Source organism: Phyllobates terribilis, unplaced genomic scaffold (genome assembly GCF_046119375.1).
Source record: "Phyllobates terribilis strain yellow unplaced genomic scaffold, ASM4611937v1 Scaffold_14__1_contigs__length_39327217, whole genome shotgun sequence".
Classification (NCBI taxonomy): Eukaryota; Metazoa; Chordata; class Amphibia; order Anura; family Dendrobatidae; genus Phyllobates; species Phyllobates terribilis.
This window is the reverse complement of record NW_027362774.1, coordinates 15,901,374-15,924,818: the sequence shown is the minus strand read 5'-3', so window position 1 is coordinate 15,924,818 and position 23,445 is coordinate 15,901,374. Positions and strand designations below refer to the sequence as shown.

At 35.8% G+C, this 23,445-nt stretch overlaps 1 protein-coding gene across 1 annotated transcript; it reads left to right on the top strand.

The window, feature by feature from the left end:
• The first annotated feature begins 18,461 nt into the window (after positions 1–18,461).
• On the top strand, positions 18,462–22,955 carry RRAD (RRAD, Ras related glycolysis inhibitor and calcium channel regulator). The gene is made up of 5 exons (XM_073659934.1): positions 18,462–18,610; positions 19,548–19,904; positions 20,494–20,567; positions 21,202–21,406; positions 22,194–22,955. Exons 2-5 carry the CDS (start codon positions 19,550–19,552, stop codon positions 22,469–22,471), a joined length of 912 nt encoding a protein of 303 aa, XP_073516035.1. The 5' UTR covers positions 18,462–18,610; positions 19,548–19,549; the 3' UTR covers positions 22,472–22,955.
• The last annotated feature ends 490 nt before the right edge of the window (positions 22,956–23,445 follow it).

Genomic DNA, 23,445 nt, shown 5'->3' with positions numbered 1-23,445 from the left:
AACTACTATAATACTGCCCCCTATGTACAAGAATATAACTACTACAATACTGCCCCCTATGTACAAGAATATAACTACTATAATACTGCTCCTATGTACAAGAATATAACTACTATAATACTGCCCCCTATGTACAAGAATATAACTACTATAATACTGCCCCTATGTACAAGAATATTACTACTATAATACTGCTCCTATGTACAAGAATATAACTACTATAATACTGCTCCTATGTACAAAAATATAACTACTATAATACTGCTCCTTTGTACAAGAATATAACTACTATAATACTGCTCCTATGTACAAGAATATAACTACTATAATACTGCCCCTATGTACAAGAATATAACTACTATAATACTGCTCCTATGTACAAGAATATAACTACTATAATACTGCTCCCTATGTACAAGAATATAACTACTATAATACTGCTCCTATGTACAAGAATATTACTACTATAATACTGCTCCTATGTACAAGAATATAACTACTATAATACTGCTCCCTATGTACAAGAATATAACTGATATAATACTGCTCCCTATGTAAAAGAATATAACTACTATAATACTGCTCCTATGTACAAGAATATAACTACTATAATACTGCTCCTATGTACAAGAATATAACTACTATAATACTGCTCCTATGTACAAGAATATTACTACTATAATACTGCTCCTACGTACAAGAATATAACTACTATAATACTGCCCCTATGTACAAGAATATAAATACTATAATACTGCTCCTATGTACAAGAATATAACTACTACAATACTGCTCCTATGTACAAGAATATAACTACTATAATACTGCTCCTATGTACAAGAATATAACTACTATAATACTGCTCCTATGTACAAGAATATAAATACTATAATACTGCTCCTATGTACAAGAATATAACTACTACAATACTGCTCCTATGTACAAGAATATAACTACTATAATACTGCTCCTATGTACAAGAATATAACTACTATAATACTGCTCCTATGTACAAGAATATAACTACTATAATACTGCTCCCTATGTAAAAGAATATAACTACTATAATACTGCTCCTATGTACAAGAATATAACTACTATAATACTGCTCCTATGTACAAGAATATAACTACTATAATACTGCTCCTTTGTACAAGAATATAACTACTATAATACTGCCCCTATGTACAAGAATATAACTATTATAATACTGCTCCTATGTACAAGAATATAACTACTATAATACTGCCCCTATATACAAGAATATAACCACTATAATACTGCTCCTATGTACAAGAATATAACTACTATAATACTGCTCCTATGTACAAGAATATAACTACTATAATACTGCTCCTATGTACAAGAATATAACTACTATAATACTGCCCCTATGTACAAGAATATTACTACTATAATACTGCTCCTATGTACAGGAATATAACTACTATAATAGTGCCCCCTATGTGCAAGAGTATAATTACTATAATACTGCTCCTATATACAAGAATATAACTACTATAATACTGCTCCTATGTACAAGAATATAACTACTATAATACTGCTCCTATGTACAAGAATATAACTACTATAATACTGCCCCCTATGTACAAGAATATATCTACTATAATACTGCCCCCTATGTACAAGAATATAACTACTATAATACTGCTCCTATATACAAGAATATAACTACTATAATACTGCCCCCTATGTACAAGAATATAACTACTATAATACTGCCGCTATGTACAAGAATATAACTACTATAATACTGCTCCTATGTACAAGAATATAAGTACTATAATACTGCCCCCTATGTACAAGAATATAATTACTATAATACTGCCCCTATGTACAAGAATATAACTACTATAATACTGCCCCCTATGTACAAGAATATAACTACTATAATACTGTTCCTATGTACAAGAATATAACTACTATAATACTGCTCCCTATGTACAAGAATATAACTACTATAATACTGCCCCCTATGTACAAGAATATAACTACTATAATACTGCTCCCTATGTACAAGAATATAACTACTATAATACTGCCCCCTATGTACAAGAATATAACTACTATAATACTGCTCCCTATGTACAAGAATATAACTACTATAATACTGCCCCCTATGTACAAGAATATAACTACTATAATACTGCTCCTATGTACAAGAATATAACTACTATAATACTGCCCCCTATGTACAAGAATATAACTGCAATACTGCCCCCTATGTACAAGAATATAACTACCATAATACTGCTCCTATATACAAGAATATAACTACTATAATACTGCCCCCTATGTACAAGAATATAACTACTATAATACTGCTCCTATGTACAAGAATATAACTACTATAATACTGCTCCTATGTACAAGAATATAACTACTATAATACTGCTCCTATGTACAAGAATATAACTACTATAATACTGCCCCCTATGTACAAGAATATAATTACTATAATACTGCCCCTATGTACAAGAATATAACTACTATAATACTGCCCCCTATGTACAAGAATATAACTACTATAATACTGCTCCTATGTACAAGAATATAACTACTATAATACTGCTCCTATGTACAAGAATATAACTACTATAATACTGCCCCCTATGTACAAGAATATAATTACTATAATACTGCCCCTATGTACAAGAATATAACTACTATAATACTGCTCCTATGTACAAGACTATAACTACTATAATACTGCCCCTATGTACAAGAATATAACTACTATAATACTGCCCCTATGTACAAGAATATAACTACTATAATACTGCCCCTATGTACAAGAATATAGCTACTATAATACTGCCCCCTATGTACAAGAATATAACTACTATAATACTGCTCCTATGTACAAGAATATAACTACTATAATACTGCCCCTATGTACAAGAATATAACTACTATAATACTGCCCCCTATGTACAAGAGTTTTACTACTATAATACTGCCCCTATGTACAAGAATATAACTACTATAATACTGCTCCCTATGTACAAGAATATAACTACTATAATACTGCCCCTATGTACAAGAATATAACTACTATAATACTGCTCCCATGTACAAGAATATAACTACTATAATACTGCCCCCTATGTTCAAGAATATAACGACTATAATACTGCCCCCTATGTACAAGAATATAACTCCTATAATACTGCTCCTATGTACAATAATATAACTCCTATAATACTGCCCCTATGTACAAGAATATAACTACTATAATACTGCCCCTATGTACAAGAATATAACTACTATAATACTGCCCCCTATGTGCAAGAATATAACTACTATAATACTGCCCTCTATGTACAAGAATATAACTACTATAATACTGCCCCTATATACAAGAATATAACTACTATAATACTGCCCTCTATGTACAAGAATATAACTACTGTAATACTGCCCCCTATATACAAGAATATAACTACTATAATACTGCCCCCTATGTGCAAGAATATAACTACTATAATACTGCCCCCTATATACAAGAATATAACTACTATAATACTGCCCCCTATGTGCAAGAATATAACTACTATAATACTGCCCCCTATATACAAGAATATAACTACTATAATACTGCCCCCTATGGACAAGAATATAACTACTATAATACTGCCCCCTATGTACAAGAGTATAACTACTATAATACTGCCTCCTATGTACAATAATATAACTACTGTAATACTGCCCCTGTATACAAGAATATAACTACTATAATACTGCTCTTATGTATAAGAATATAACTACTATAATACTGCCCTCTATGTACAAGAATATAACTACTATAATACTGCCTCTATGTACAAGAATATAACTACTATAATACTGCCCCTATGTACAAGAATATAACTACTATAATACTGCCCCTATGTACAAGAATATAACTGCTATAATACTGCCCCCTATGTACAAGAATATAACTACTATAATACTGCCCCTATATACAAGAATATAACTACTATAATACTGCCCCTATGTACAAGAATATAACTACTATAATACTGCTCCCTATGTACAAGAATATAACTACTATAATACTGCCCCTATGTACAAGAATATAACTACTATAATACTGCCCCTATGTACAAGAATATAACTGCTATAATACTGCCCCCTATGTACAAGAATATAACTACTATAATACTGCCCCTATATACAAGAATACAACTACTATAATACTGCAACCTATGTACAAGAATATAACTACTATAATACTGCTCCTATGTACAAGAATATAACTACTATAATACTGCTCCTATGTACAAGAATATAACTACTATAATACTGCTCCCTATGTACAAGAATATAACTACTATAATACTGCCCCTATGTACAAGAATATAACTACTATAATACTGCCCCCATGTACAAGAATATAGCTACTATAATACTGCCCCCTATGTACAAGAATATAACTACTATAATACTGCTCCTATGTACAAGAATATAACTACTATAATACTGCCCCTATGTACAAGAATATAACTACTATAATACTGCCCCCTATGTACAAGAGTTTTACTACTATAATACTGCCCCTATGCACAAGAATATAATTACTGTAATACTGCTCCCTATGTACAAGAATATAACTACTATAATACTGCCCCCTATGTACAAGAATATAACTACTATAATACTGCCCCTATGTACAAGAATATAACTACTATAATACTGCTCCCATGTATAAGAATATAACTACTATAATACTGCCCTCTATGTTCAAGAATATAACTACTATAATACTGCCCCCTATGTACAAGAATATAACTCCTATAATACTGCTCCTATGTACAATAATATAACTCCTATAATACTGCCCCTATGTACAAGAATATAACTACTATAATACTGCCCCTATGTACAAGAATATAACTACTATAATACTGCCCCCTATGTGCAAGAATATAACTACTATAATACTGCCCTCTATGTACAAGAATATAACTACTATAATACTGCCCCTATGTACAAGAATATAACTACTATAATACTGCCCTCTATGTACAAGAATATAACTACTGTAATACTGCCCCCTATATACAAGAATATAACTACTATAATACTGCCCCCTATGTGCAAGAATATAACTACTATAATACTGCCCCCTATATACAAGAATATAACTACTATAATACTGCCCCCTATGTGCAAGAATATAACTACTATAATACTGCCCCCTATATACAAGAATATAACTACTATAATACTGCCCCCTATGGACAAGAATATAACTACTATAATACTGCCCCCTATGGACAAGAATATAACTACTATAATACTGCCCTCTATGTACAAGAATATAACTACTGTAATACTGCCCCCTATATACAAGAATATAACTACTATAATACTGCCCCCTATGTGCAAGAATATAACTACTATAATACTGCCCCCTATATACAAGAATATAACTACTATAATACTGCCTCCTATGTACAATAATATAACTACTATAATACTGCCCCTGTATACAAGAATATAACTACTATAATACTGCCCCTATGTACAAGAATATAACTGCTATAATACTGCCCCCTATGTACAAGAATATAACTACTATAATACTGCCCCTATATACAAGAATACAACTACTATAATACTGCAACCTATGTACAAGAATATAACTACTATAATACTGCTCCTATGTACAAGAATATAACTACTATAATACTGCTCCTATGTACAAGAATATAACTACTATAATACTGCTCCTATGTACAAGAATATAACTACTATAATACTGCCCCTATGTACAAGAATATAACTACTATAATACTGCCCCCATGTACAAGAATATAGCTACTATAATACTGCCCCCTATGTACAAGAATATAACTACTATAATACTGCTCCTATGTACAAGAATATAACTACTATAATACTGCCCCTATGTACAAGAATATAACTACTATAATACTGCCCCCTATGTACAAGAGTTTTACTACTATAATACTGCCCCTATGCACAAGAATATAACTACTATAATAATGCTCCCTATGTACAAGAATATAACTGCTATAATACTGCCCCTATGTACAAGAATATAACTACTATAATACTGCTCCCATGTATAAGAATATAACTACTATAATACTGCCCCCTATGTTCAAGAATATAACTACTATAATACTGCCCCCTATGTACAAGAATATAACTCCTATAATACTGCTCCTATGTACAATAATATAACTCCTATAATACTGCCCCTATGTACAAGAATATAACTACTATAATACTGCCCCTATGTACAAGAATATAACTACTATAATACTGCCACCTATGTGCAAGAATATAACTACTATAATACTGCCCTCTATGTACAAGAATATAACTACTATAATACTGCCCCTATGTACAAGAATATAACTACTATAATACTGCCCTCTATGTACAAGAATATAACTACTGTAATACTGCCCCCTATATACAAGAATATAACTACTATAATACTGCCCCCTATGTGCAAGAATATAACTACTATAATACTGCCCCCTATATACAAGAATATAACTACTATAATACTGCCCCCTATGTGCAAGAATATAACTACTATAATACTGCCCCCTATATACAAGAATATAACTACTATAATACTGCCCCCTATGGACAAGAATATAACTACTATAATACTGCCCCCTATGTACAAGAGTATAACTACTATAATACTGCCTCCTATGTACAATAATATAACTACTATAATACTGCCCCTGTATACAAGAATATAACTACTATAATACTGCTCCTATGTATAAGAATATAACTACTATAATACTGCCCTCTATGTACAAGAATATAACTACTATAATACTGCCCTCTATGTACAAGAATATAACTATTATAATACTGCCCCCTATGTACAAGAATATAACTACTATAATACTGCCCCTATATACAAGAATATAACTACTATAATACTGCTCCTATGTACAAGAATATAACTACTATAATACTGCTCCCTATGTACAAGAATATAACTACTATAATACTGCCCCCTATGTACAAGAATATAACTACTATAATACTGCCCCTATGTACAAGAATATAACTGCTATAATACTGCCCCCTATGTACAAGAATATAACTACTATAATACTGCCCCTATATACAAGAATACAACTACTATAATACTGCAACCTATGTACAAGAATATAACTACTATAATACTGCTCCTATGTACAAGAATATAACTACTATAATACTGCTCCTATGTACAAGAATATAACTACTATAATACTGCTCCTATGTACAAGAATATAACTACTATAATACTGCCCCTATGTACAAGAATATAACTACTATAATACTGCCCCTATGTACAAGAATATAGCTACTATAATACTGCCCCCTATGTACAAGAATATAACTACTATAATACTGCCCCTATGTACAAGAATATAGCTACTATAATACTGCCCCCTATGTACAAGAATATAACTACTATAATACTGCTCCTATGTACAAGAATATAACTACTATAATACTGCCCCTATGTACAAGAATATAACTACTATAATACTGCCCCCTATGTACAAGAGTTTTACTACTATAATACTGCCCCTATGTACAAGAATATAACTACTATAATACTGCTCCCTATGTACAAGAATATAACTACTATAATACTGCCCCTATGTACAAGAATATAACTACTATAATACTGCTCCCATGTATAAGAATATAACTACTATAATACTGCCCCCTATGTTCAAGAATATAACTACTATAATACTGCCCCTATGTACAAGAATATAACTCCTATAATACTGCTCCTATGTACAATAATATAACTCCTATAATACTGCCCCTATGTACAAGAATATAACTACTATAATACTGCCCCTATGTACAAGAATATAACTACTATAATACTGCCCCCTATGTGCAAGAATATAACTACTATAATACTGCCCTCTATGTACAAGAATATAACTACTATAATACTGCCCCTATGTACAAGAATATAACTACTATAATACTGCCCCCTATGTACAAGAGTTTTACTACTATAATACTGCCCCTATGTACAAGAATATAACTACTATAATACTGCTCCCTATGTACAAGAATATAACTACTATAATACTGCCCCTATGTACAAGAATATAACTACTATAATACTGCTCCCATGTACAAGAATATAACTACTATAATACTGCCCCCTATGTTCAAGAATATAACGACTATAATACTGCCCCCTATGTACAAGAATATAACTCCTATAATACTGCTCCTATGTACAATAATATAACTCCTATAATACTGCCCCTATGTACAAGAATATAACTACTATAATACTGCCCCTATGTACAAGAATATAACTACTATAATACTGCCCCCTATGTGCAAGAATATAACTACTATAATACTGCCCTCTATGTACAAGAATATAACTACTATAATACTGCCCCTATATACAAGAATATAACTACTATAATACTGCCCTCTATGTACAAGAATATAACTACTGTAATACTGCCCCCTATATACAAGAATATAACTACTATAATACTGCCCCCTATGTGCAAGAATATAACTACTATAATACTGCCCCCTATATACAAGAATATAACTACTATAATACTGCCCCCTATGTGCAAGAATATAACTACTATAATACTGCCCCCTATATACAAGAATATAACTACTATAATACTGCCCCCTATGGACAAGAATATAACTACTATAATACTGCCCCCTATGTACAAGAGTATAACTACTATAATACTGCCTCCTATGTACAATAATATAACTACTGTAATACTGCCCCTGTATACAAGAATATAACTACTATAATACTGCTCTTATGTATAAGAATATAACTACTATAATACTGCCCTCTATGTACAAGAATATAACTACTATAATACTGCCTCTATGTACAAGAATATAACTACTATAATACTGCCCCTATGTACAAGAATATAACTACTATAATACTGCCCCTATGTACAAGAATATAACTGCTATAATACTGCCCCCTATGTACAAGAATATAACTACTATAATACTGCCCCTATATACAAGAATATAACTACTATAATACTGCCCCTATGTACAAGAATATAACTACTATAATACTGCTCCCTATGTACAAGAATATAACTACTATAATACTGCCCCTATGTACAAGAATATAACTACTATAATACTGCCCCTATGTACAAGAATATAACTGCTATAATACTGCCCCCTATGTACAAGAATATAACTACTATAATACTGCCCCTATATACAAGAATACAACTACTATAATACTGCAACCTATGTACAAGAATATAACTACTATAATACTGCTCCTATGTACAAGAATATAACTACTATAATACTGCTCCTATGTACAAGAATATAACTACTATAATACTGCTCCTATGTACAAGAATATAACTACTATAATACTGCCCCTATGTACAAGAATATAACTACTATAATACTGCCCCCATGTACAAGAATATAGCTACTATAATACTGCCCCCTATGTACAAGAATATAACTACTATAATACTGCTCCTATGTACAAGAATATAACTACTATAATACTGCCCCTATGTACAAGAATATAACTACTATAATACTGCCCCCTATGTACAAGAGTTTTACTACTATAATACTGCCCCTATGCACAAGAATATAATTACTATAATACTGCTCCCTATGTACAAGAATATAACTACTATAATACTGCCCCCTATGTACAAGAATATAACTACTATAATACTGCCCCTATGTACAAGAATATAACTACTATAATACTGCTCCCATGTATAAGAATATAACTACTATAATACTGCCCTCTATGTTCAAGAATATAACTACTATAATACTGCCCCCTATGTACAAGAATATAACTCCTATAATACTGCTCCTATGTACAATAATATAACTCCTATAATACTGCCCCTATGTACAAGAATATAACTACTATAATACTGCCCCTATGTACAAGAATATAACTACTATAATACTGCCCCCTATGTGCAAGAATATAACTACTATAATACTGCCCTCTATGTACAAGAATATAACTACTATAATACTGCCCCTATGTACAAGAATATAACTACTATAATACTGCCCTCTATGTACAAGAATATAACTACTGTAATACTGCCCCCTATATACAAGAATATAACTACTATAATACTGCCCCCTATGTGCAAGAATATAACTACTATAATACTGCCCCCTATATACAAGAATATAACTACTATAATACTGCCTCCTATGTACAATAATATAACTACTATAATACTGCCCCTGTATACAAGAATATAACTACTATAATACTGCCCCTATGTACAAGAATATAACTGCTATAATACTGCCCCCTATGTACAAGAATATAACTACTATAATACTGCCCCTATATACAAGAATACAACTACTATAATACTGCAACCTATGTACAAGAATATAACTACTATAATACTGCTCCTATGTACAAGAATATAACTACTATAATACTGCTCCTATGTACAAGAATATAACTACTATAATACTGCTCCTATGTACAAGAATATAACTACTATAATACTGCCCCTATGTACAAGAATATAACTACTATAATACTGCCCCCATGTACAAGAATATAGCTACTATAATACTGCCCCCTATGTACAAGAATATAACTACTATAATACTGCTCCTATGTACAAGAATATAACTACTATAATACTGCCCCTATGTACAAGAATATAACTACTATAATACTGCCCCCTATGTACAAGAGTTTTACTACTATAATACTGCCCCTATGCACAAGAATATAACTACTATAATAATGCTCCCTATGTACAAGAATATAACTGCTATAATACTGCCCCTATGTACAAGAATATAACTACTATAATACTGCTCCCATGTATAAGAATATAACTACTATAATACTGCCCCCTATGTTCAAGAATATAACTACTATAATACTGCCCCCTATGTACAAGAATATAACTCCTATAATACTGCTCCTATGTACAATAATATAACTCCTATAATACTGCCCCTATGTACAAGAATATAACTACTATAATACTGCCCCTATGTACAAGAATATAACTACTATAATACTGCCACCTATGTGCAAGAATATAACTACTATAATACTGCCCTCTATGTACAAGAATATAACTACTATAATACTGCCCCTATGTACAAGAATATAACTACTATAATACTGCCCTCTATGTACAAGAATATAACTACTGTAATACTGCCCCCTATATACAAGAATATAACTACTATAATACTGCCCCCTATGTGCAAGAATATAACTACTATAATACTGCCCCCTATATACAAGAATATAACTACTATAATACTGCCCCCTATGTGCAAGAATATAACTACTATAATACTGCCCCCTATATACAAGAATATAACTACTATAATACTGCCCCCTATGGACAAGAATATAACTACTATAATACTGCCCCCTATGTACAAGAGTATAACTACTATAATACTGCCTCCTATGTACAATAATATAACTACTATAATACTGCCCCTGTATACAAGAATATAACTACTATAATACTGCTCCTATGTATAAGAATATAACTACTATAATACTGCCCTCTATGTACAAGAATATAACTACTATAATACTGCCCCTATGTACAAGAATATAACTACTATAATACTGCCCCTATGTACAAGAATATAACTGCTATAATACTGCCCCCTATGTACAAGAATATAACTACTATAATACTGCCCCTATATACAAGAATATAACTACTATAATACTGCTCCTATGTACAAGAATATAACTACTATAATACTGCTCCCTATGTACAAGAATATAACTACTATAATACTGCCCCCTATGTACAAGAATATAACTACTATAATACTGCCCCTATGTACAAGAATATAACTGCTATAATACTGCCCCCTATGTACAAGAATATAACTACTATAATACTGCCCCTATATACAAGAATACAACTACTATAATACTGCAACCTATGTACAAGAATATAACTACTATAATACTGCTCCTATGTACAAGAATATAACTACTATAATACTGCTCCTATGTACAAGAATATAACTACTATAATACTGCTCCTATGTACAAGAATATAACTACTATAATACTGCCCCTATGTACAAGAATATAACTACTATAATACTGCCCCTATGTACAAGAATATAGCTACTATAATACTGCCCCCTATGTACAAGAATATAACTACTATAATACTGCCCCTATGTACAAGAATATAGCTACTATAATACTGCCCCCTATGTACAAGAATATAACTACTATAATACTGCTCCTATGTACAAGAATATAACTACTATAATACTGCCCCTATGTACAAGAATATAACTACTATAATACTGCCCCCTATGTACAAGAGTTTTACTACTATAATACTGCCCCTATGTACAAGAATATAACTACTATAATACTGCTCCCTATGTACAAGAATATAACTACTATAATACTGCCCCTATGTACAAGAATATAACTACTATAATACTGCTCCCATGTATAAGAATATAACTACTATAATACTGCCCCCTATGTTCAAGAATATAACTACTATAATACTGCCCCTATGTACAAGAATATAACTCCTATAATACTGCTCCTATGTACAATAATATAACTCCTATAATACTGCCCCTATGTACAAGAATATAACTACTATAATACTGCCCCTATGTACAAGAATATAACTACTATAATACTGCCCCCTATGTGCAAGAATATAACTACTATAATACTGCCCTCTATGTACAAGAATATAACTACTATAATACTGCCCCTATGTACAAGAATATAACTACTATAATACTGCCCTCTATGTACAAGAATATAACTACTGTAATACTGCCCCCTATATACAAGGATATAACTACTATAATACTGCCCCCTATGTGCAAGAATATAACTACTATAATACTGCCCCCTATATACAAGAATATAACTACTATAATACTGCCCCCTATGTGCAAGAATATAACTACTATAATACTGCCCCCTATATACAAGAATATAACTACTATAATACTGCCCCCTATGTACAAGAATATAACTACTATAATACTGCCCCTATATACAAGAATATAACTACTATAATACTGCCCCTATGTACAAGAATATAACTACTATAATACTGCTCCCTATGTACAAGAATATAACTACTATAATACTGCCCCCTATGTACAAGAATATAACTACTATAATACTGCCCCTATGTACAAGAATAAAACTGCTATAATACTGCCCCCTATGTACAAGAATATAACTACTATAATACTGCCCCTATATACAAGAATACAACTACTATAATACTGCAACCTATGTACAAGAATATAACTACTATAATACTGCTCCTATGTACAAGAATATAACTACTATAATACTGCTCCTATGTACAAGAATATAACTACTATAATACTGCCCTTCTGTACAAGAATATAACTACTATAATACTGCCCCCTATGTACAAGAATATAACTACTATAATACTGCTCCTATGTACAAGAATATAACTACTATAATACTGCCCCTATATACAAGAATACAACTACTATAATACTGCTCCCTATGTACAAGAATATAACTACTATAATACTGCCCCTATGTACAAGAATATAGCTACTATAATACTGCCCCCTATGTACAAGAATATAACTACTATAATACTGCTCCTATGTACAAGAATATAACTACTATAATACTGCTCCTATGTACAAGAATATAACTACTATAATACTACCCCTATGTACAGGATATAACTACTATAATACTGCTCCCTATGTACAAGAATATAACTACTATAATACTGCCCCTATGTACAAGAATATAACTACTATAATACTGCTCCCATGTATAAGAATATAACTACTATAATACTGCCCCCTATGTTCAAGAATATAACTACTATAATACTGCCCCCTATGTACAAGAATATAACTCCTATAATACTGCTCCTATGTACAATAATATAACTCCTATAATACTGCCCCTATGTACAAGAATATAACTACTATAATACTGCCCCTATGTACAAGAATATAACTACTATAATACTGCCCTCTATGTGCAAGAATATAACTACTATAATACTGCCCTCTATGTACAAGAATATAACTACTATAATACTGCCCCTATGTACAAGAATATAACTACTATAATACTGCCCTCTATGTACAAGAATATAACTACTGTAATACTGCCCCCTATATACAAGAATATAACTACTATAATACTGCCCCCTATGTGCAAGAATATAACTACTATAATACTGCCCCCTATATACAAGAATATAACTACTATAATACTGCCCCCTATGTGCAAGAATATAACTACTATAATACTGCCCCTTATATACAAGAATATAACTACTATAATACTGCCCCCTATGGACAAGAATATAACTACTATAATACTGCCCCCTATGTACAAGAGTATAACTACTATAATACTGCCTCCTATGGACAATAATATAACTACTATAATACTGCCCCTGTATACAAGAATATAACTACTATAATACTGCTCCTATGTATAAGAATATAACTACTATAATACTGCCCTCTATGTACAAGAATATAACTACTATAATACTGCCCCTATGTACAAGAATATAACTACTATAATACTGCCCCTATGTACAAGAATATAACTGCTATAATACTGCCCCCTATGTACAAGAATATAACTACTATAATACTGCCCCTATATACAAGAATACAACTACTATAATACTGCAACCTATGTACAAGAATATAACTACTATAATACTGCTCCTATGTACAAGAATATAACTACTATAATACTGCTCCTATGTACAAGAATATAACTACTATAATACTGCCCCTCTGTACAAGAATATAACTACTATAATACTGCCCCCTATGTACAAGAATATAACTACTATAATACTGCTCCCTATGTACAAGAATATAACTACTATAATACTGCCCCTATGTACAAGAATATAGCTACTATAATACTGCCCCCTATGTACAAGAATATAACTACTATAATACTGCTCCTATGTACAAGAATATAACTACTATAATACTGCTCCTATGTACAAGAATATAACTACTATAATACTGCTCCCATGTATAAGAATATAACTACTATAATACTGCCCCCTATGTTCAAGAATATAACTACTATAATACTGCCCCCTATGTACAAGAATATAACTCCTATAATACTGCTCCTATGTACAATAATATAACTCCTATAATACTGCCCCTATGTACAAGAATATAACTACTATAATACTGCCCCTATGTACAAGAATATAACTACTATAATACTGCCCTCTATGTGCAAGAATATAACTACTATAATACTGCCCTCTATGTACAAGAATATAACTACTATAATACTGCCCCTATGTACAAGAATATAACTACTATAATACTGCCCTCTATGTACAAGAATATAACTACTGTAATACTGCCCCCTATATACAAGAATATAACTACTATAATACTGCCCCCTATGTGCAAGAATATAACTACTATAATACTGCCCCCTATATACAAGAATATAACTACTATAATACTGCCCCCTATGTGCAAGAATATAACTACTATAATACTGCCCCTTATATACAAGAATATAACTACTATAATACTGCCCCCTATGGACAAGAATATAACTACTATAATACTGCCCCCTATGTACAAGAGTATAACTACTATAATACTGCCTCCTATGGACAATAATATAACTACTATAATACTGCCCCTGTATACAAGAATATAACTACTATAATACTGCTCCTATGTATAAGAATATAACTACTATAATACTGCCCGCTATGTACAAGAATATAACTACTATAATACTGCCCCTATGTACAAGAATATAACTACTATAATACTGCCCCTATGTACAAGAATATAACTGCTATAATACTGCCCCCTATGTACAAGAATATAACTACTATAATACTGCCCCTATATACAAGAATATAACTACTATAATACTGCCCCTATGTACAAGAATATAACTACTATAATACTGCTCCCTATGTACAAGAATATAACTACTATAATACTGCCCCCTATGTACAAGAATATAACTACTATAATACTGCCCCTATGTACAAGATTATAACTGCTATAATACTGCCCCCTATGTACAAGAATATAACTACTATAATACTGCCCCTATATACAAGAATACAACTACTATAATACTGCAACCTATGTACAAGAATATAACTACTATAATACTGCTCCTATGTACAAGAATATAACTACTATAATACTGCCCCCTATGTACAAGAATATAACTACTATAATACTGCTCCTATGTACAAGAATATAACTATTATAATACTGCTCCTATGTACAAGAATACAACTACTATAATACTGCAACCTATGTACAAGAATATAACTACTATAATACTGCTCCTATGTACAAGAATATAACTACTATAATACTGCCCCCTATGTACAAGAATATAACTACTATAATACTGCTCCTATGTACAAGAATATAACTACTATAATACTGCTCCTATGTACAAGAATATAACTACTATAATACTGCTCCTATGTACAAGAATATAATTACTATAATACTGCCCCTATGTACAAGAATATAACTACTATAATACTGCCCCTATGTACAAGAATATAACTACTATAATACTGCCCCTATGTACAAGAATATAATTACTATAATACTGCCCCCTATGTACAAGAATAAAACTACTATAATACTGCCCCTATGTACAAGAATATAACTACTATAATACTGCCCCTATATACAATAGGACACAGAAAAAATGCAATAGATGAGTCAAGCGACGTAAAGCAGAGCTTTGAATTTAGAAGAGGGGGTAAACAGTTGTGGCCGTAAATATTGGAGCAGTTCATAGATAAGGACTGTGAAAGTTTTATTGTTCGATGATTGAGGTCTGGTCGAGTTTTGTGATGACCCCACAGGTCTGAAGTGCACATTCCTGAGTTGATGTAGAATGACATAAATCCATGCGACACATTCATGCCAGCATTGAGTGTGTTAAAGGATGTAATAAGTTTACAGGAAGATCAGTATTTATTTTACCCGGAGAGGTGACGAGGATTGTGTAGAGCGATTTACTGGAATGACGATTATCCAGAAAATAAGAATGATAAGAGCAAGCTCCCGCTATGTTCTGTTCAGATAAACATATTCATTTACATGTATAGATTAATTTATACATTGATTATATTGTGACTTATAACGTAAAGTTGGTTGTGAACAGAGGAACTCGCGACTACACAATATTCTTTCTACACAACAGATCACTATTTCTTGCTGATCGTCTAATCCCATATATTGATGGGTCAGCATAAATATACAGCAAATTCCAAGTAGATGTCAATGGCCGCCCGGCATCTCCACAAGAACTTAGTTTTGTAGTCTGTTAGGATGGCGACATTTAGCGCAGTAGCCGAGTACATAGGATGAGAATAGTTTTTTTAATCGATAAGTTGCTTCATTTTTAATTTTGGATGCATTTGAGACATAAAGTCATGAATCATTATTTCGTCGTGTGCCCGCATTCTCCACCACCTGCTGGGACTTGAACTTGCAGATGGTAATGATCCTGAGCTACAACCTCTGGGGTCCCTGATTCATGGAGCGGTGTTCACACACCCCAGGCACCCTGTGAATTCATGACATTGACATGCTTTGCAGTCAGTGGATGAATCTTCCCGGTGATCACAGTTTGTTTTGGAGACAGAGGCTTGTGGGGTGATACAGTATCACTTCCTGAGCTGCAGCTGTCATGGGGGGGGGGGACGGGGGACACGTCACCGGGGCAGCTGTGGGGATACCGCATCCAACTTATAGGCACTGCCTGGTCACCTTCCATGACTCCCAGCCTCTACATTTGGCTCAGCTGTAACCCAATCCGGGCCAACGTCACTGTCTGTGTTACTGATGGAGTCAAGTTCTCCTCCCTGCGCTACACAGACGAGGCATCAGTAAAGCTCCCTGGTCTAAAAATGTAGTCATTTAATATGTGCATACGGCAAAATCACAAAAGAAGTCATTGTGACTCAAATGACAACTCATTACTGCACCCCCCAATTAATCAAGAACGCAAAAATGTACGACCGGGTGTTACAAAGGGTTAATCTGATTGCAGGTGGTCTGTGCACGAATCCGGACAAATGCATTGTCTTGTGCTCTTCATGCATGGACTATTACATTTATATTATTGCCTTTTAATATGGCAGAATCTGCATGCCAATTTACGGAGGGTAGCAGATGTTCGGGGTCTTGGCACGCCAATCCTCCTGTGCCTCAAGGCTGGACCGGTAACGCTGTAAATGCACGAGAGCCTGAGTAAGCATGGGGGCCGGTGATGTCACACGGTGGACTAATATGGAAGTAGGGAGGGTACAGGGCTCTCATATGCTGGGCTGGCGGTGACGTCATGGAGGCTGCTAGCCCCTCAGGCATACATAAGAGCACAGCTACCAGCATGATCAGCACAGAGGAGCGACTCCTGAGACACAGGCGCAGCTCAGCCCAACCGCTAGGATTACTGCCGGGACTCAGCGCATCCTTGAACCCAGCGCAGAAAGTAAGTAAGCCACTTAGTGCAATATATTTGCCTATCACTTTACATGAAGATAATTTACTGATAAAGTTGTGCAGAACCGTGCACATCCTCTAGAACCGTGCACATCCCCCAGAACCGTGCACATCCCCCAGAACTGAGCACATCTCCCAGAACCGTGTACATCCTCCAGAACTGTGCACATCCACCGAAACCGTGCACATCCCTTGAAACCGTGCACATCCTCCAGAACCGTGCACATCCACCGAAACCGTGCACATTCTCCAGAACCGTGCACATTCTCCAGAACCGTGTATATCCCCCAGAACCGTGCACATCCTCTAGAACCGTGCACATCCCCAGAACCGTGCACATCCCCCAGAACTGAGCACATCTCCCAGAACCGCGTACATCCTCCAGAACCGTGCACAACCTCCAGAACCATGCACATCCCCCAGAACTGAGCACATCTCCCAGAACCGTGTACATTCTCCAGAACCATGCACTTCCCCCAGAACCGTGCACATCCCCCAGAACCGTGCACATCCTCCAGAACCGTGCACATCCTCCAGAACCGTGCACATCCTCCAGAACCGTGCACATCCTCCAGAACCGTGCACATCCCCCAGAACCGTGCACATCTTCCAGAACCGTGCACATCCCCCAGAACCGTGCACATTCTCCAGATGCGTGCACGGTGCTCATAGACGGGCACAATATTAGGGCTTCAAATTAATACAAACCGCTCCCGTTTTGGATATATGCATTTGTTTTGTAGGAGAAGGGTTAATAATGTAACGGCAGGAGACTCGTTCACTTATGATCCTCCACTAGATGATGGGTGAAGGAGGTGGAAGGAAAAGGAGCAGGGTTATATTATAAAATGCATCCATGAAGGGGTTAATACGGAATTATCCGACTGCCCATAACATTCAAAACCGTCTTCTTCTTTCTCTTTAAGACATGACCCTGAACCGCAGCGACCGGATCAAGAGCCTGGAGAAGCGACGAGGGAGCATGCCGTTCGCGGTGCACCAGCAGCTCCACCGGAGGAGCATGCCGGCAGACGATAAGGAGTTACATGGAGGGTCTAGAGCCAGCGAGCTGGCCAAACTGGTGCGCTGCCCCTCCTACAACCCCGGAAATGAGCAACGAGAGAGCTGGACCTCCGATTCCTCGGACTCTGTCATCTCCTCTGGAAGCGACTCTGAAGATCAGCTCTTTAAAGTCATCCTGCTTGGGGAGCACGGGGTGGGAAAGTCCAGCTTGGCTAGGATTTTCGGTGGAGTGGAGGATCTCCAGGACGTAGAGGAGGCAGGTAAGAGATCAAAAACAAGTTCTTACTACAAAACTTCCTAAACTAAAATGTGCAAACAAAAAGTTTCTAAGGGTGCGAGCTTTTGTTCTCTGGGATCATCCTGGTCAATTGTCTATGTGGGGTGAAAAGTCTCTGGGAGCGGGGTCTGATGTAGGTGTCCTTCGCGGTGCCACCTCTGCTGAATCTTGGATGCTCCTTGCTCTCGGGGTGGGGGTCCTATACATAGAGCCCAAGTGTCCTTTCATCCTGTCCGCAGGATTTGGCATTAGATTCGCAATGCCCTCGAAGCTGGACATCTGCCCAGTGTCAGAATACTGGCTGTATCTCGCGCTCGCTGAGTGTTGCAGTGAGCTCCCCGACGTGCATAATATTCATTTAGTAGAATTAGTCCTCCCTTCTTGACGAGATGACACAATCCTTCCTGATTCCGGTTATATTTAGCTACAATTGATCGGAACGTTCAGCTGTTCCGCGCGATAGTTTAACCTCCCGCACTCCAGAAAGAACTACAACCCTCATTATGGACAGATGAATTTTTTTTTTTTTCACGTTTCGCTGATCAAATCAATTCCATTTTTTTTTTCTCTAGGAAACACATATGACCGATCGATTGTGGTAGACGGGGAGGAAGCGAGTCTTTTAGTCTTCGATATTTGGGAGCAGGTATGTTACCTCTATTTGCTTCACATCTCTGGTGACTCCTACAGAATGCACTTAGTAAATTGCATTACAGCACATTATTATACTCCGGAGCTGCACTCACAGTGCTGCAGCTTCAGAGCTGAAATCTTCCAGCATCCCCTGCACAGAGCTTGCATTCTGGAAACACCAAGCGCTGAACCTCCAATGCAAGAACTAAGCTGTTAGGGGGGGGGGGGTTTGCTTTTAATAAAAGCCAGCAGAATTGTAAATTCAGCTCTGGAGTACAATGCAAACTATAGCTGCATTTTATATAGGATATTGATAAGTGCACTTAGGCTTATATTCCTTACTAGTGAATTGCAACATTTTATCATTCCTTTATTCATAACAATGCCCCATTTTTTTCTTATTGTCATTTCTACTTTTGACCACCAGGGGTCACATATTTTTCTTACATAGACATCAATGACACCCTGCAATATAATATCCGTTTAGATCAGATGTTGCTTTAGATGCAAGAAAAAAAAAAAAAAAAGTGACAATGTGCTTGCAAGGCACGCAGCTAATTTGCATAAATAATTACCCCCTAAGTGACTGATGTGTGATAATCGCTGCAGATTTAGCGGCAATTAACCTTTCACATTTGCGCTTCTAGGATGACAACCACTGGCTGCACAATCAGTGCATGAAAATGGGAGACGCTTATGTCATCGTCTACTCGGTGACAGACAAAGCCAGCTTCGAGAAAGCGTCCGAGCTCAGAATCCAGCTGCGCCGAGCTCGGCAGTCCGAGGACATCCCCATCATTCTGGTGGGAAATAAGAGCGACCTGGTGCGGTCGCGGGAGGTCTCTGTAGAAGGTGAGCAGAGATGGCCATTATTATCAATGACTTCTTAGAACCCGTCCAGTTCATACCTAGGACCATAACCCGTCCAGTTCATACCTAGGACCATAACCCGTCCAGTTCATACCTAGGACCATAACCCGTCCAGTTCATACCTAGGACCATAACCCGTCCAGTTCATACCTAGGACCATATCCCGTCCAGTTCATACCTAGGACCATAACCCGTCCAGTTCATACCTAGGACCATAACCCGTCCAGTTCATACCTAGGACCATAACCCGTCCAGTTCATACCTAGGACCATAACCCGTCCAGTTCATACCTAGGACCATAACCCATCCAGTTCATACCTAGGACCATAACCCGTCCAGTTCATACCTAGGACCATATCCCGTCCAGTTCATACCTAGGACCATAACCCGTCCAGTTCATACCTAGGACCATAACCCGTCCAGTTCATACCTAGGACCATAACCCGTCCAGTTCATACCTAGGACCATATCCCGTCCAGTTCATACCTAGGACCATAACCCGTCCAGTTCATACCTAGGACCATAACCCGTCCAGTTCATACCTAGGACCATATCCCGTCCAGTTCATACCTAGGACCATAACCCGTCCAGTTCATACCTAGGACCATAACCCGTCCAGTTCATACCTAGGACCATAACCCGTCCAGTTCATACCTAGTACCATAACCCGTCCAGTTCATACCTAGGACCATAACCCGTCCAGTTCATACCTAGGACCATGGCCGCGTCTTTCCCCATCTTTTACCGTTCTTCTCATTTCCTCCCGCAGAGGGTCGAGCGTGCGCGGTGGTGTTTGACTGCAAGTTTATCGAAACCTCGGCCTCCCTCCACCACAACGTCAAGGACCTTTTCGAGGGCATCGTGCGCCAGATCAGACTCCGCAAAGACAGCAAAGAAGACAACGCGAGGAGACAGGCCAGCAGCAAAAGGAGGGAGAGCATAGGGAAGAAAGCCAAGAGATTGCTGGGGAAGATTGTAGCCAAAAATAACAAGAAGATGGCGTTCAAGCAGAAATCCAAATCCTGCCACGACTTATCCGTCCTCTGAAGAGCTGAGAAGAGCCGGCCCGGACCCCCTGGAGGAAATACTTGACTTTCTATGAAATGGAGACGTAGATTTAAACCGATCTTAGAACTGAGATTTTCATTTCTAATTTATGCCTTAATAAAGCTGGACCGGAACGTGGCATTAGGACACTGGAACGTTTCGCGCAAGGATTTATCGGCAGTCAGCGACTTCGTGCCTCCTCCGTGTCCGATTTGGTTTTTGGAGTTGGAGAGAGAAAAAGTCTCATTATTCTACTTTTTGTGTTAAAACTTGAATTTTTGTACGCGGGCTCGTACACCCCCACAACTGTTTTTACCTTGCAGGTTCATGTGATCACATCGGCACAGAGACCTCCGCAGTGATGATGATGACGCGTAGGCTACGACATTTTATGAACTGTAATTGCACTTCGGATGAATTGTTATCAATTTATTATTATTTGTTTACAGGAAATATTTTATAATAAACTATTTACCGTTATAAACCCCCAGATTCCGGCTTCTTACCCGACGAGACAGAGACGTAAGAGTTAACACTAGGTCTACATCAGCTTGGTAACCTGGTTCGGTGCCGTCATAAGTCCCCTGACATATAGTGGGAGTTGTAGTTTCAATACGGTAGAAGACTCATAGGATACAGAAAATAAATGTATAAAAAGGAGTTCGAAATATGTAAAAGGGGTCGCAATGTACTAAAATGGCCACTGTTCGATGGCAGCCCGTCTTGAGGAGCCGTATCGTGTGCATACATGACGAAAGTACCGGGACAGGTGAAGAAATCTATAAAAATAAAAGGGGCCCGAACATCTTATTAAATTATTATTCATGTGCACATACATAAAATGTGACAGGATACGAAATAAATCTCCTCTATGGCTGAGGCTGGAGAAAAATCTTTTCTGCTCATTCAGCTGAGAAGATTTATTTCATCTCCTGTCATGTTGTCTGTATATTGGTTGTATCGTTTTTGTGCAC

Coding starts and splice junctions, on each gene's coding strand:
- RRAD (XM_073659934.1), top strand. CDS start 19,550: ATGACCCTGAACCGCAGCGACCGGATCAAGAGCCTGGAGAAGCGACGA. Junction 19,905..20,493: donor CCAGGACGTAGAGGAGGCAG/GTAAGAGATCAA, acceptor TTTTTTCTCTAG/GAAACACATATGACCGATCG. Junction 21,407..22,193: donor GCGGGAGGTCTCTGTAGAAG/GTGAGCAGAGAT, acceptor TTCCTCCCGCAG/AGGGTCGAGCGTGCGCGGTG.